Here is a 14,574-nt window from a genome sequence, read left to right as displayed (position 1 = left end):
ACTCCAGAATACAAGTATTTTAAAAAATACCCACCTAAAGTCATTGAAACATAATTATTAAAACATTTTATGTTACTCTACAGTACAATGTAAATTATTCCTTTCAATTAAATTTTGAAATACACTAGATTACATCATTTAAATAATCACAAACTTTTAAGTTCCCTATTAGTGGTAGCAGAGCTGTATTTACATACACTTCTGAGATATTTCAGATGCAGCGTTACGTTCCAGTCCCTAAGTCAGTTAAATAACAGACTTTCAATGGGAGTATACTGCTCTTCCACAGGTTCTACACATATTTGGGGTGTATGTGTCAGAGAGCAAAAACTCCTTCTATTCTTGTTTGCTTTTTTTTTTTTTTGCTGTGTGCATGCAGCTGAATCTGAGCAAATTGATACCTACTTTCTTTTGGATTAAAGAAAGATTAAAGACCTTTCTTTTTAAACTAGTATTTTGACTGAATATGCAGAGGTGAATAATGAAATACAGTCCTTAGGAGTAGCGGTGGAAAACATAATTTTCTCCAGCTTTCATCCTCTGTTGCATAATACTGCACCTAATTTTGACCCTGACTTTACCTAATCCTGATGAAATATAGTCAATGGTGGAAACCTCTCTCATGTTGCCAAGACTGGCTTTCAACACGATCCATGCAATGACAAGCATCATACATCATTCTCCTGCAGTGCAATATTAACAAGTTAAACTCAGTATTTTCCTCCAGAGATTTGTTCCTGGAGGGAAGCCCATCTCTGTATGTACATCAGCCACAAACAGGTTGTGAGTCCTGAGGCTGGAGACCAGAATTAGGCTGTGATGCTTGCTTCCAGTGCTCCTAAGAGTCTTTGCAGGCCAGGCTCCTCCCTGTGTTGTCCATGGAGCACAGCAAGTCCAAGCCACCGAGGCTCTTGATGGTCCTTGCACGTGGCACTGGTCAAGCCAAGTCTCCCTGCGTGCTGCCGGTGCAGGACTCAGGGCCTGGTGTGAGGGGTGCTGATCATGATGTTGGGCAGCGCATTCCGCCGCTTCTTCCAGGAGCCCAGCTCCCTCGAGTACCGCCTGATCTGCCTGAACCAGTGGTGAGTCCGTGCCCGGTCACTGTCCCGGAACACAAACGCCTCCCGCCTGATCTCAATGAGTTCAAAAGTGTCATCGCAGTCGGGGTCAGTGGAGACGATGCAATTACTCAGCCTCAAGGGCTCCCTGAGCAAATGGAACTTCCCGTTATTTTTGTCCCTGATGAGTACCAGCACGGCATCCTTCACAGGCCCTGGCTCAGCTGACTCCAGGCTGGACTCGGACACTCGCTTCATGTTCACCAGGAGGAGGACCTGCATGTTCTGGAACTTCAGGGTCTTGCTGCCTTTCTTCACCCACTGGCCATCAGGGGGCTGGGCCAGCTGCAGAGACCCCTCCATCACAAATCGCGTTTCCTCTCGCAGCCAACCTACAGTTTTGAGGGCAGTTTCTCTCATTTCAATGTTGATGACTTCCCTCTTCTTCTTGCTGTCCTGGCGAAAGGATCGGAGGGTCCATGTGTTCCCCTCCTGTTTGGTTTTCATATTGATGTGCTCCAGGTGGGACTCGATGCGGCTCTTGGCCTCCCGCAGGCTGCCATAATCCGGGTGGTACTCGGTGGTGGCCTTGATGATTCTGCTGAGCAGCAGTGGGTACTTGGTGACTCTTTGCAAAGGGGCCATCAGGAAGGACCTCAAGTTCATCCGCCGCAGTGCTGTGTTGTCATTCTGGGAGACATTGAGGAATATTCTGCAGGGATTTAAGAAGAGAGAATGGAATGGTGGCTGTTCTGCCAGCAGATGCTGCAATCCTAAATGCAAATGAACAGTGTGGCGCTGACAGCTGCTGGGCACTGCAGCCCTCTCTCTGGTTTTAACAGCCTTGTGAATTCTGTCTCCCCAAAAACTAACAACAATCTCTGCATCTGTGCTCAGCTGCAGAACAGCAATGAGGTGCCTGGAACACTAGCATGTAACATCCTAGCAGTCTTCTATTAAATTGCTGTAAAACAACAAGGGTGTGATCTTTCTCTGGTACACACTGACGTAGGCCCAAGGCAGATAAAACAGCTTATATCAGATTACATTAATTTGTAGCTCCTTTCATCATTAGATTACAAAGCACTCTAGACAAGAATTTGGTACTGTCATAATTTTAAGCTGTTGCAGTAGAAAGAGAAGTGACTCGCCTGCCATTGCCCAATAGGCCGGGGCTAGAAATGGGAAACAAATTCAAGTCATGTATGCTTCACATAGTGTCCTTCCCCAGTGGAAATCCAAACGGCGCTCTGGTGCAGGGCCTGAGCGCTGTTCTCAACTGAGCGTTCTTTGGTGACAGCTCGGTGCAGCGGTCAGTGGGCAAACACTGCTAGCACAAAATACAGTACACAGCTGGGGACCAACTGGCTGCCTCAGTGGAGATATCAAGGACCGAGTACCTTTTGGACAAAAAATTACTCTCCTCACCCCAAGAGAGAGCAGCTCATCACTGAAGAATATCAGCATCAAAACTTTGATCTAGTTGAGCTGACAAAGGCTTCACCCTCAGTCTGGTGCCTTGCTGTCCCCAAAGCCTGGAAGAATACACTCAGCCCTTTTCTCACCTGAGCAACTCTTTCTCTTTCTCCAGTGCGTTGAGCATATTCACAGAGGAGGACTGCTGGAGACAGTAGGTCTGAAAGGCTGGCAGCATGTTGACGAACTCTAGAAATATTTCGCCGATGCACACGGTCATCAGGTCATCATCACCCTGCAAGCATGCAATACAGTCCCTGCTGGGTTAGCTGAGGAGAGGCACAAGCACGGAGCCTGCATTCGGTCCTATCAGTGTGAACCTACGGCAGGATCTGGCGAACACCAGACCAAAGGTGGAACTGGGCTCACCCTTCCTGGTGGAAAAGCAGTCCCTGCAGGTCTGGGGGGGAAGCGTTGTGCAGGGAGGGGAAGGAAACCTGGTCTAACTGCTTGTTCTTCTGCACATAAAGAGCCGTCTTATCTGCTCCCGAGGGCTCAGCCAGCTCACCAGAGCACGGGCTTAAAGGCTAGAGGCCAGAGCGAGCCTGCTAGTCAGGGGGGTGTACTGGGGCCCTTCTTGCTGGCAGGTCTGCCATAAAGCTAATGCAGCAGTGCAGACATTAACAGAGAGCATTTAGGGGCAAATGGGCAGGAGAGGCATGTAACTCAGGTGACAGAGACGGCACTTTACAACTTCTGCAGTTAGACCCAGCAACTGGCCTGGCTGGGAAGCAGTCTCCCTCAGTTGTGCTCTTACTGGCTACTTTGATGTCTAAATGAAAAATAAATTTCATGGTAAATTGTTCTCTGATTTCCAGATGCGTAATAAAATAAAGGAATAGTAAGAATCTGGTGCTAGCTTTGTCGAGGTGTATGCTGACATGCTCTGCAATCACTGCTCATTTCAGCAGCAAGAGAGGGAGCAGTTCTCTGGCTGCTGGCAGCTTTTTGGTGCAGTACTGAGCTCTGACTGAAAAGACGACATGGAGGAGGAGATGACAGGGAAACCCACGGCTGTTTCTAGAAGCCATTGTGTCAATAAATTATTCACAGAGGACATCACACCCGCAGTGCACATCTGTCTTCATTGTGCCAGGTGTATGACAGTGGTTGTCAAAGTTGCCAGTTTTTGAGACATGTGTCACTCAGTCTGACATGCAGGGTTTTGGAGAGGGAGCGTGGTTGTCAAAGTTGCCAGTTTTTGAGACGTGTCACTCGGTCTGACATGCAGGGTTTTGGAGAGGGAGTGGAGGAATGTATTTCCTAGAGAACAAAACATCCTGGTGAAACTGATACAGCAACAAGTGGGTTTTGGTTTCTTGAAGAAAGGAGGGTGTGGAGCTGTTTATATGTCCTTTGCAGTGATTGCCTGCTGCTCTAGAGTCTTACTTCCATTTCTCTGCCCTCTGACCACCACGCTGGTGGGGCAGCAAAGTGCCTTGTGCAAGGCAGGGTGCATCAGTAGAAGCAACTGGTACACAGAGCTGTAAGGGCCAATTTTCACCAGAGCAGGGAGCAGCCTGTGCTGCCTAGCCCTGCAGCCAGCCTAGAGGCAAGCTGCAATAAACTACAACCCAAGGCAAATACACCCAAGCTAGCCTGAAGCAAGCCAGCTCACGGTCGCAAGAGCTTGGCCTGTGAGACAGACCAAGCTGAGCTCTGTGCCCCCACAGTCACACTCTTGTCAGGGTGCAGGCTAACTGGCTTAAAGCTAATTTTGGATATGGGACAGTGAGGTCCTGTTAATGGGGTAAATGAGCTAGGCTGCTGATGGCCTGCTAATGTCAGTGGCATTACCACAGCAGAGAGTGAGGCCAGCAGCTGTGACCTGGCACAGGCTTACTGAAATCACTGGTTTACAACAGCTGAAGGAGCAAGGGACTAGGGAGATGACCAGAACCAAGGAGTCCTACCTCCTGATCCTCTGTTCCACCCATGCTGCCTCACTAATACAAAACCTATTCCTGTCTGCCTGGTCTGGCCCCTTTAGGGCATGCGGCATCATACCTGATCAAAGGCCTGATCGATCTCTTCCTGGAGTATCTCCAGGAAGTTCTCGTTGAGGTCGATGAGCTCCTGGATGTTGCTGAAGATGCCCAGGAGCTGCTCCTGGCTCAGCAGCCCAGCTGCCTGCATGGGGAGGTAGAACTCCTCTTTGATGATGCGCAGGTCCTCTCCATAGCTGGCCTCTGTGTTGACAAACTCCAGCACAGACTCCTTGCGCTCCGTCCTGCGCTTGCGGCACTTCTCGCAGAGGTCAGCCCGCCTCTGATTGCAATTCTGCACGTCCGTCTCCACCGGGAGGTCCCTTTCTCCACAGTCGGTGCAGGGACGGTGGGCTTCCCAGGCCTGCAGGGAGCTCAGCGTTTCGGATGCCCTGTTCCTCCACTTTCTGGCTGGCATCTGGCCTATGCCACTGTCTGCCCTCTCCACATCCACAGACTTCGTCCGAGTGGCCTCGCTGGGATCCAGATCGTCCCGGACATCATTCACACCAACAATCCCGCTGTCCGTGCTCAGGCTGCTGACATTGCTCCAGTGATGTCTGGAGCGGAGGGAGCCACGTGGGGTGCGCCGGGTCTCATCAAAACTGCCACCATGGCCAAGGTTGGCTTTTGCTACCACCGGACCTGAGAACAGACAAAAATCATTACAGGCACTGCCAGCTGCACAGAGCTCACCTGAGGAGCTCAAGCTGGCACACCCATGAGTGGTACAAAACCTGGGGGGCCAGGCTAGATCTGGTGAAAGCAGGGCTGTTATTAGCTGTCTCCCCTCCTGTTTTGCTGCCAAAACTGGCGAGAGTCAGGAGTAAATGGCTCCTAGGTGAAGCCTGGAGCCTGTCATCCCTGCAGCGCCCATACCTGTGAACTCATTTGAGCTCTCTCTTCCCCTGCCATCTGCCAGGTAGGGACAGAGACACAGCAGAGTAGATCCTGATTTCTTGCACACCTGGGTTAAACTCAGAACACTTCCCTCCCTCAGGTCAGTAGAGTGACTCCGTATTTACACCAGCATAGCAGGGCTCAGCATCTGGCCCGTCAGCCCCCTCTGAGCATGCAGAATGTGGGTACCGTAGTCTCGCTCCTGCCGGCGCTTCTGCGCGTGCTGCCGTGCTGCAGCTGCAATCTTCAGCTCCAGCTGCTTCCTCTTCACCGAGTCTGTCGGCATAGGGTCACTGAAGTGCGGCCGCAGCCGGCACTCCCGCTGGGCCTTGGCACCATCCGCACTCTCATGGACAATGTCGGAGCTGGATCGGCGGCAGCTCGGACTTGGGGTCTGCAAGAAAGGCAAGTGGGTTAGGAGCAAGGTGATGGTCAAAGCAGCACCTGGTTTGCAGCCACTGGACTTTAGCTGCCGAAGGAGAAAAAAGGAAACTCATCAATGGTGGGATTGTAAATGCAGCTCTGCTACATGATCATTAGGAAATCTGTCCTCCCAGGTCACTCTGTCTTGTTTAGTCCTAACACCAAGGACCTCTCTCCCTTTGCTGTTGTGTAGCTCTGAGTACAGTGGCCCCGTGGTGGCTGGATCACGACTGTCAAATAACCATGAAGAAGTCAACAGCATAGCCCTGGCTAAGGGCCTAAAGAGGGGGCTGAGCCTGTCCTCCAGGGATCTGAACTAGCTTGCCTCTGTTCTGTGAATGTTTCAGCGCTGCAGGCTCAGGAACTCCAGCCTCTATGCCTTTACCCACATTAGTGGTTTGACCAAGCAGGGACTAGGAGGCAGTCTGTCCGATCTCCTGGGCAGCGCAGCAATGAGGGGTGGTGGCACACTGAAAGCCACGAAGGGGTTATTGCTGAACTCCCTGCAAGAGATGCAGCGGCAGATAGGCAAGGGCACAAAATTGACTCCTGTTTCATTAACTGTAATAAAAAAGGCACTAGAAATGCTTCTAACAGAGTTTAATTGCTGATGGGAGTTGGTGTGAATTCAGATCCCAGGCTCCCAGCCTGCCCAGTTCCTACAACGAAGGGATCCTTTAGAGCTTCTGACAAGAAAAACCAATCCTGAACACACGGTCAAGATGAGAGGGGAATTCCTCTCCCTTACATTCCCTGCAGGTGGAGCGTCACTGGATGTCTCATTGCTTGGCTTGTCCCCCCAGCTCTCTGTTGCCATGGACATCGCTGTGGGCTGCTGGCTGTCCTCTGGAGGTGGGAGATCAGCTTCCCTCAGATCACACTGTCCCTTGGAGGGGGATTTGGCAGCAGTCTCAGCATTGCAGCTGCAAGGGAAGAAGCAGACTCTGATGAACATCATGTATGCAGTTCACTTGCTGTTCCTGACACAGATGAGACTGAGCAGCAAGCCCAGGTTCGAACAACCACCTGCAACAGTTCAGGGCAAGTGCAGGGAAAGGCAGGAATCTAGACTGGTTGGCATGGATGGCTGTGCATGTGTTTCAGGGGCTCTAAACACAGCTCAATTATAGCAGTGCAAATCAGGTAATTTCACTCTTGCAGCAACAGTCTGGGATACGATGTCTTGGGTGTTCACAGGGCATTTTTGTGTCCATAAAACATGAGGTTCTCCCATACGGACCAGAAAAACCTCTTTCTAAGTAGGCTATATCCATATTTGCTGCTATTTAAAGAGATGTTGTCAACCTAGAAACCATATTGCTCATCTGGAAGAAAATCACTTGCTAAAAACCATAATACTTTGAAGAGATTAGAGGATTAAAGGAGCTTTCCCTCTGTTTTTCATCTCATATGATCCCAAGCCCACTGAAACCACTGGAAAGATTCCCTCTGCTTTCAGTGAACTCAGGATCAGGCCTTCGGTGCACTTGAGAGTCCTGAAAAGACTGGCAGAGTCTGTTGTTCTCATTTGGCAATTCTGGGATGTTCTTATTCACGGCTGTCTGGTGCTAACAAGGGCCTGGCCTGCCTGATACAGGCAGCCTGTTCCAACCCCACGTTTCCCTCTCTGTAGACCACACCACCTCTCCAGACAGACAGTCTGGTGCAAAACCACTGACTTCACAGAGTAGTCGACAGGCTGTAGTTTGCAATACTACTTGTGATACATTTTTTTTTAGCAGACTCTCTAAGTCACCTTATTTCCATGCATAATGAAGCCTGCTTGGAAGAATATTAATTTTTTCATTTTAGGTTTACTTAATTTTTATGGGCTTGGATTACTTTAAAAAGAAAGGTTGTCAGGACTGGATATGGATGCTTGCACATAGAGGAAGCCCATGTCTGGAACATATTTAAGGTTATGCATGTAGTTTATGCTTAACAAAAGTCTCCCATGACAAAAATCTGCTGCTTTTTAAAGACTTCACTTGTGAACTTATGCTGGTAGGTCATACTGCTAATGTGTAACTCCAACACTGTCAGCTACAAGGAAACACAGGAGACAGATGGGTATTTTCCTTACAATGAATGAGAGCTGGCTCCGATAACAAACCATCAGCCAACACTGAAATCACTGAAGAGGGAACAAATCTCCCAGAACACAAACCGGCTCTGTTGTCAGGCCAGAAAAGTTGGTTTGCAACTTTCCAGCTGATGCTTTTTCATCTTCCTCCATTTATGATTCCAGGTCCCAGCTGACACTACCAGAGGATTTACCAACTTAAAAAGACTTTAGCCGCAGCTGTGCAGCTACAGCACAGTGCTAACAGCAGGCTCCTGGCTTTTACTTGTTGCTGTGCTCACTCCCTACCATGTGGATTTGGAAGCGTCACTTCACCTCTCCAGGCCTCTTCTCGCCAGCCTGTAGAAAGGGGATACCAATGCCAGTGCTGCCACGGAGCAGCCTGTAGTACGGACTGCGTTAGCCCCTCACGGGTTGCAGTAAGAGCAGCACAGGCACACAGCAAGGCTGTGGTCCCACCATGGCACTCTGCTGGCCTGGTCCGGCTTAAAAGGTTCCTGTCTCCTTCCTCCCTCCCGTCCCCAGCCACATTTGGGGTACCACTCTATCAGCCAGTCCAGTGTAACTGTCTGTGTCGCCATGATCTAAAATCAGTCTTGAAATGATTTGGGTTTAAAAAAAATATCCTCCCTCATGTGTTCCTAGCCAGATTACTTCATTGATCTTTCATTGAATCGGGTAAAGTATGAACAGTTCAGCTGGGCACACCTGTGGGAGGGAAGGCAGAAGTTAGGGAGCAAGAAAGCTCTTGAGGAGGATCTGCCACGGCCAGAAACCCACCATTTCCAAAAGCTGCTCCTGCTGACACAAATTCTGGTTGAAACATGCAGAAAGAAGGGACCATGCTGAGGCACAGAGAGGCAATGGGACATGTCCAAGGCCAGTAGCAGAGCTCAAAACCGGATTATTATCTTCTCCTCTTGATCATGCCACCTCCCACCACACAGACCATACTCGCAGAGAGTTGAGGTTTCATTTTATGATCCATTTAAACACAGAAAGTACTCCAGAGTATTGCTGCTCCTCTAAGTGAAGCTGACAGCAGCTCTCTGCTAATAAGGTCTGCAAACCAGGTGCCATTGCTTATTGTGGTTTCTATCACCCAACAGGGATATTTTTGAAAAATCTCCAAATGTGACCTGCAGTGGGAATAAGAACCAATACTAGCCAGAGAGCTGAGCTAAGGAAGTGTGACTGGAGACTGAGAAATTCAACCCACCCCATAGCTGGTCAGCTAGAGGTAAGAAAGGCAATGATGCAGAGCCCATGTTGTGTGAAAGGAGATTTCTTCATCCCTGGGTTTGACTGCTCTACTTCTAGTTGTTATTAGATCCCTCCTGCATGATGGCCATGCCGTGTGGGGTAAGTCCTGCTCCACAGAGCAGTTGCTGTGCACCTCATCACCAGTGTCATCAGAGGGATGTAGACAAAAGATGGAGGATACAAGCAGTTTTGTAGAACCGAAACTTAGGGCTGCTCCTTTAACCTTTGCCCCTGGCTTAGGAGGAAGAGGGGACATTGCCAAGAAATGGGGATATTGCCCCTTCCTCCAGTCCACTCCCCCTGGCAGAGATCTGGGCTGCCAACAGGTCTACACCAATGCCTGCTCAAGCAGTCCCCTCTGCTCTGACGCAGAGCCGCAGAAGGGTTACTCTGGCATGTTTCCTTCTGTGGGATCAAATCACTTGTTGGGATAGGAGCTTTCCGCCTGGGGTTGGTGTCAGTTTTCCCTGTTCTCTCCAAGACAGATGATGCACTTGGGCCAGCACAGGGAAGACAGGTTCTTTCTAAATGTCCTTTTAAACCTCTGGGCCATCATCTCTGAATCTGATGAAAGCAGAGGCAATAGGTGTGTGGTGTACAACTGGAAACACACCTGCTTTCCTTCACGGTCTCTATGGGCCTCTTCATGGTTGTGTCGTTGTCCAGGCCAGCAGTTCTCAGCCCTTTCCATATGTTCCTGACTCTTTCTGACTAATGGAAACATTTTTGTCCACTCCTTCCCGGCTGGCACCTGCCTTCCAGACTTGGAGTCCTGTGCTATGGGAACCTGTTATTGTACCCACCATCTCGGTGTCTTCCCAAATACACTCCATCACCCTTTTCAGGAAGCCTTCTTTCTTAGTCATGTCCTCTGCTTCCCTGTGCAGGTTTTTGTTGTAACCTTGTCTCCCATTTCACGGACAGTAACCCCAGGTCCTTACATGTCCTTATCCTGAACAATTTGTTGCTTAAACAAGTTCAGAAAGTGGACTATATATTGAAATGCATACAGGATTTCCACCTAGACCTCAACACCCCTTACCTGCCAGGACTACAACCTAAGATAAAGGTATTCAGTGACCCATGAGGGAGCTAAAGACACCATAATTATGAAGCTGAAAATCAAATACTCCCTGATGAAATATTAAGACATTTGAATGAGTCTTAAGTAATTAACTATGAATTACTAGGAAGGCAATTAACTTACCAGACAAAACTGCTTTGTAAAACGGTAACACACAGAAACACAAGAGAAGACAATTTCATCTATCTTATTCTGTGATGCTCTATCACAACATCTCTATCAAAGGCTTGCTGAGCTCAGTATTTGTGGAAATGGGACCAAATCCCCAGCTTTCAGCTCATTTCATTTGAGACTTAGAAAAAATGTGGTCTGGATATCAGCGATCATAATTTAGAACCCAAAACATCCAGACAAAAAGTCTCCCACTGCAGTGAGGATCAGTTTGAGTCATAAATGAATATTCAGGCACTTTACAGTCTCAGGTAAAAATGATGGAAAATTGAGAAATTTCTAGATAAAGAACACTGGAGTTTCCCACTAACCAGTACTTTGGCACTGCCAACAGATTTGTTTTCCTCCTGCTATCCTGAAGAAATGACAGCCTTTACCATTAATTGTGACTACTGTGGAAAATAAACAGGCCAGTGTGGTTCCTTCACATGAAACAACCTCTCTAATACTGGAACCACTGTGTTTCTCATTTTTAGATCAATTATCATTTTGGTGTTAATAAAATCACCTCATATATTTTAACAAATCCAACCAGGGAGACTGAACACATTCACAGAAACAAAAACCACTGTGGATATTAAAAGCACAGAAACCACACTGAAACCATAAAGGCCCTGGGCAGAAAGTGTTTGGAGGCTGGGACAGTAGTGGGAAGAAAGATCATATGGACTACCCATTTCCTGTACACTTTGCTATGCATGCACCTTGGGCTCCAGATACCAGTCAGACCTTTGATCTGCCACGAGACAGCGGTTCTTACGCTCTCACTCATGGCTTGTGCCATTCTGTGAATTTCATTTCGCATCAATGATAAAAATAGCCTACTCAATGAAAATGGTTGCATACCAAAACTTTCTCATCTGTTTCTTCATTGGGTTTTCATACCCTAGAACAAAAGCACAAAGGCTGGGCTGGATAGCTGAAGGAAGCATTTAGGGCTCTGACACCACCTACTTCCCTTTGGATTATAAAGTTGCAGAAGTATTTCTGCTCATCACTCTGGCTCTGCTACATGGGGAGCTTCAGCTCCACAGAAGTTCTTCCAGATGACTCATTCCTGTGCAGAAGTCACTATCGCCTCCTCTAAAACTTCAGTCCAGTCTCAGACCTCTAGCATTCCAGAAATACCAAGCCAGTGTATAAGGTTGTTGCCCTGGCATTTCACACACCCCATCCGTGGATGTCAGAAGCAGCCAGGAACCAAATCAAATGTAATTCTTGGCAAAGCCAGTCCTGAAAGCCAAGCATATGGAAACAAACCACTCCACCAACACTCACTCCTCCTTTTCCCATCAGCCTTATCTACTGATAAGACAGTGATAACTGCCCCAAACTCCTAGCTTCCAGAACTTTGTCGATTCCTGTTGGGCCGCCTGCCTGCACAGAAAGGGATCCCCATTTCTTTGGCAGGAGGGAGGTAACAGGGCTGCAGTGTCCAAAACCAGGACACAGAAAGCAGTCCTTGTGAACATCTTACCCAGAGAAGGGGAAAACCCTGGTTGGAGAAGAGGGAGAAAGGCTTTACGCAAGTATTTTCTCTCACTGCTTACGCTGAGTTGGCAGAAGGACAATATTGGCCAGTACTTTCACTCGCTACCTGTGCTGGTCTCCAGAGGGTGGTTAAAGACTAGTAACAGCCATCTTGCTCTTACTTGTTTGCCAGTTCACTACATACAGGCAGCTAGTGAAAGCACTTGTTGCTGCATGTCACACTACCTAAATTCTTGTCCTGCAGTGGTGGGACAGACTCTCATTCTTTTATCAAAGGAATCGTATCAGTACTTTGTATCTCTTGGCTGTCCTCTACTTTTAACAGATGTTAAAAAAAAAAGAAAAGACATTTCAACAATTTATTACAGAAATAAAATGAGTGGGAAATTGGGTGTCAGGACTACTAATGGCTGCTATCTTGACAGGATTAAGGTGTACAAAAAGGCAAAGTCTAGATGAAAATGCTTTTTGATGTTTAATCCCACGCAAAGACGGAGTTTAAGCTCAACAGCTTAAAGACAAGTCCACGTGGCTATCAGAGACCCTAAGATGAAAGGCTCTGCCAACAGCGTATTTATGCTACAGGAGTTAAATGTACATATCAGGAGAGAGACTAGATTGTTAACAAGGGAACTGCTTTCAGGTGACCCCACAGAGCATGTTACCTTTTCTTAATAAGTTCCAGGGCTGAACCTATTAATTCATCCTTCATTTTTTGTAGTTTAGCTCCATAGCTGGATAAGTCTGTGGCTTCTAACAGCAGCGATGAACAGCAAGAGGACTGGGCTTCAGAAGCCAGTGACTGCCCTGAAAGGTGGAGGACATCATTCAATTGTCTTGTCTCTCCGAAGATCTCCTGCCCAGCTCTGTGTATTGCAACTGCCTGTAAAGGTGATCGTGGAATAGGGCTAGAGCAAATGGGGACTGGTGATCTACCCGGGCTGGAGATCTGGAAGGTTCTGTCCTTCACCTCAGGACTGCTCATCCTGAAACCGTCCCATGTGGCTGGATATTGAGAAGAGCCAGCAGAGATGTGGTTTTCATGGAACACATCATCGTCACCCTCTGCTGTGACACTGGCTTCATTCACAGCTTTGGTCCCCAGAGCTTCTGGACAGATGTTCTTATTGTACTCCTCCTCCAGGGTCTGGTTTGCAGGCAGACCCTTATTCACGCAATCTGTTGGCCCACTGCTGCTGGCAGATGAATTTGCCTCCTTACTTCTCATTTGCTTGAATTCCTCAAAGGTGGGTATGTAGAGCCTCCCTTTGCAGTGGCCTTTCTTGCTCTGTCCCAATGTGGCTTTGACATCTGTTTCTCCACTACATTGTTCCAGGCTTTCTGCGGTTCTGGATTTGGCCATCTCATGGCTTTCCCCAGCATGCTGAAGGGGCAGATTGGGAGAGCTATTCTGCCTTCGGAGCTGAAGCCTCCTCTGAGCCTCCTGCTTGATGTCTTCTGGACTAATGATCCTGTGTGCAAAACACAGTCTCTGCCTCCCTGTGAGGCTGTGCCTAAGAGCAGCGTGTTCCACCAAAACCGTGCAGCAGTTGACAGCACAACCGTTCTTGTACTGCCGGCACATCTGGCATTCCAAAAACTCCCGGGCCATCAGGTCAGGCAAGGCCACCTGTGGACGCACTGGCTTACAGGGCTCTGCCACCTTACTGCTGTGCAGCCTCAGCTTCTCCTTCAGCTCTTTTTTGGCATCCCCACGTAGGGCTCTTTCCTCTGCAGAAGGGAAGAGCCACTGAGGCACTTTGGCAAAGGGAGGGAGGACCACATTCCTTGCCGACTGAGATGTCTGTTTAGCAGGGACAGAAAGGTTTCTCAGAGACTCCGATGTGCTCTGTACTGGGACCACATCCGCACAACCTTCTGTCCACTGACTGGTGCCTCTATAGCGAAAGATGATCTCATTATCCAGGCTCCGGCAGTGAGAATACAGCCCAGAGTCAGCAACTGTTGCCCAGTGAAGGTTCTCCACGCTCCGATACATCCGGTTTTCCACAGGACTGGCCAAAGGTGCCTTGCCTGTGTGGCAGTAGTCTAGAGTATGGAAATCTCCAGAAAAAAATTGAGTGTCTAGGTTCTTTAGTGGATGCATGCTGCTAACCGAAAAATCCTTTAAGCCATGTTGTGCATAGAGCTGATTATTTTGGCAGCTCAAGATCACTCGGCAGTGTTCCTGTCTCTCATCAACACTGATGTATGTCATAGCAACTGCACATGGAGGCTCTAAGACAGTGGCGTCTAGGGGGAGAGGAGGGAGCTGGGGTGTCGCTTAGATGCCAGTCAATGTCCACAGACCACAGACAGCAAAGTGTGCTGCTGGGTACTCACATAAGAGGGCTCTCACATGGGTTGAGTCGCCATGCGTAGAAGACCTGTGAATGGAAGGAAAGATGAGTTACTGAAGCAGCCTGTTGAAGACTCACAGGATGCAACAGCAGGTCTGCTTCCAGGGAACGCAGAAGCCAAACACCAATAGCTTGGGTAGAAACAGAGCAGCATAACTAGGAGATGAGCCGCAGGGCTTGAGGTAGGGAATCTTTTCCATCTCTAGCCAAGCCAACAGTGGCCTTACACTACCCATCTGAATTTGGAGAATTTCTACCTACCTACCCTCAGCAATTCCCT

General features: G+C 48.5%; 1 protein-coding gene across 1 annotated transcript; it reads right to left on the bottom strand.

Moving 5' to 3' along the window:
- Positions 1-974: 974 nt before the first annotated feature.
- Positions 975-13,933, bottom strand: LOC104160720. Its single transcript, XM_009698927.1, has 6 exons — positions 12,600-13,933; positions 6,591-6,765; positions 5,609-5,813; positions 4,542-5,164; positions 2,624-2,769; positions 975-1,770 (listed from the first exon to the last, which is right to left on the bottom strand). The coding sequence occupies exons 1-6, from the start codon at positions 13,931-13,933 to the stop codon at positions 975-977; spliced, it is 3,279 nt and encodes a 1,092-aa protein (XP_009697229.1).
- Between the last annotated feature and the right edge of the window lie 641 nt (positions 13,934-14,574).

Source organism: Cariama cristata, unplaced genomic scaffold (assembly GCF_000690535.1).
Source record: "Cariama cristata isolate BGI_N322 unplaced genomic scaffold, ASM69053v1 scaffold934, whole genome shotgun sequence".
NCBI classification, from domain to species: domain Eukaryota; kingdom Metazoa; phylum Chordata; class Aves; order Cariamiformes; family Cariamidae; genus Cariama; species Cariama cristata.
Note: the sequence above shows the minus strand (reverse complement) of the source record. Positions and strands in the feature narration are given on the sequence as shown.

Bases quoted from the DNA above. Each gene is read 5' to 3' on its own strand.
- LOC104160720 (XM_009698927.1), bottom strand. From the start codon at position 13,933: ATGTATCGGAGCGTGGAGAACCTTCACTGGGCAACAGTTGCTGACTCT. The intron at 6,766-12,599 runs GTAACATGCTCT...CTTCCCTTGCAG, and splicing joins CTGGAACTTATTAAGAAAAG to CTGCAATGCTGAGACTGCTG. The intron at 5,814-6,590 runs GTAAGGGAGAGG...CCTTTCTTGCAG, and splicing joins ACGCTCCACCTGCAGGGAAT to ACCCCAAGTCCGAGCTGCCG.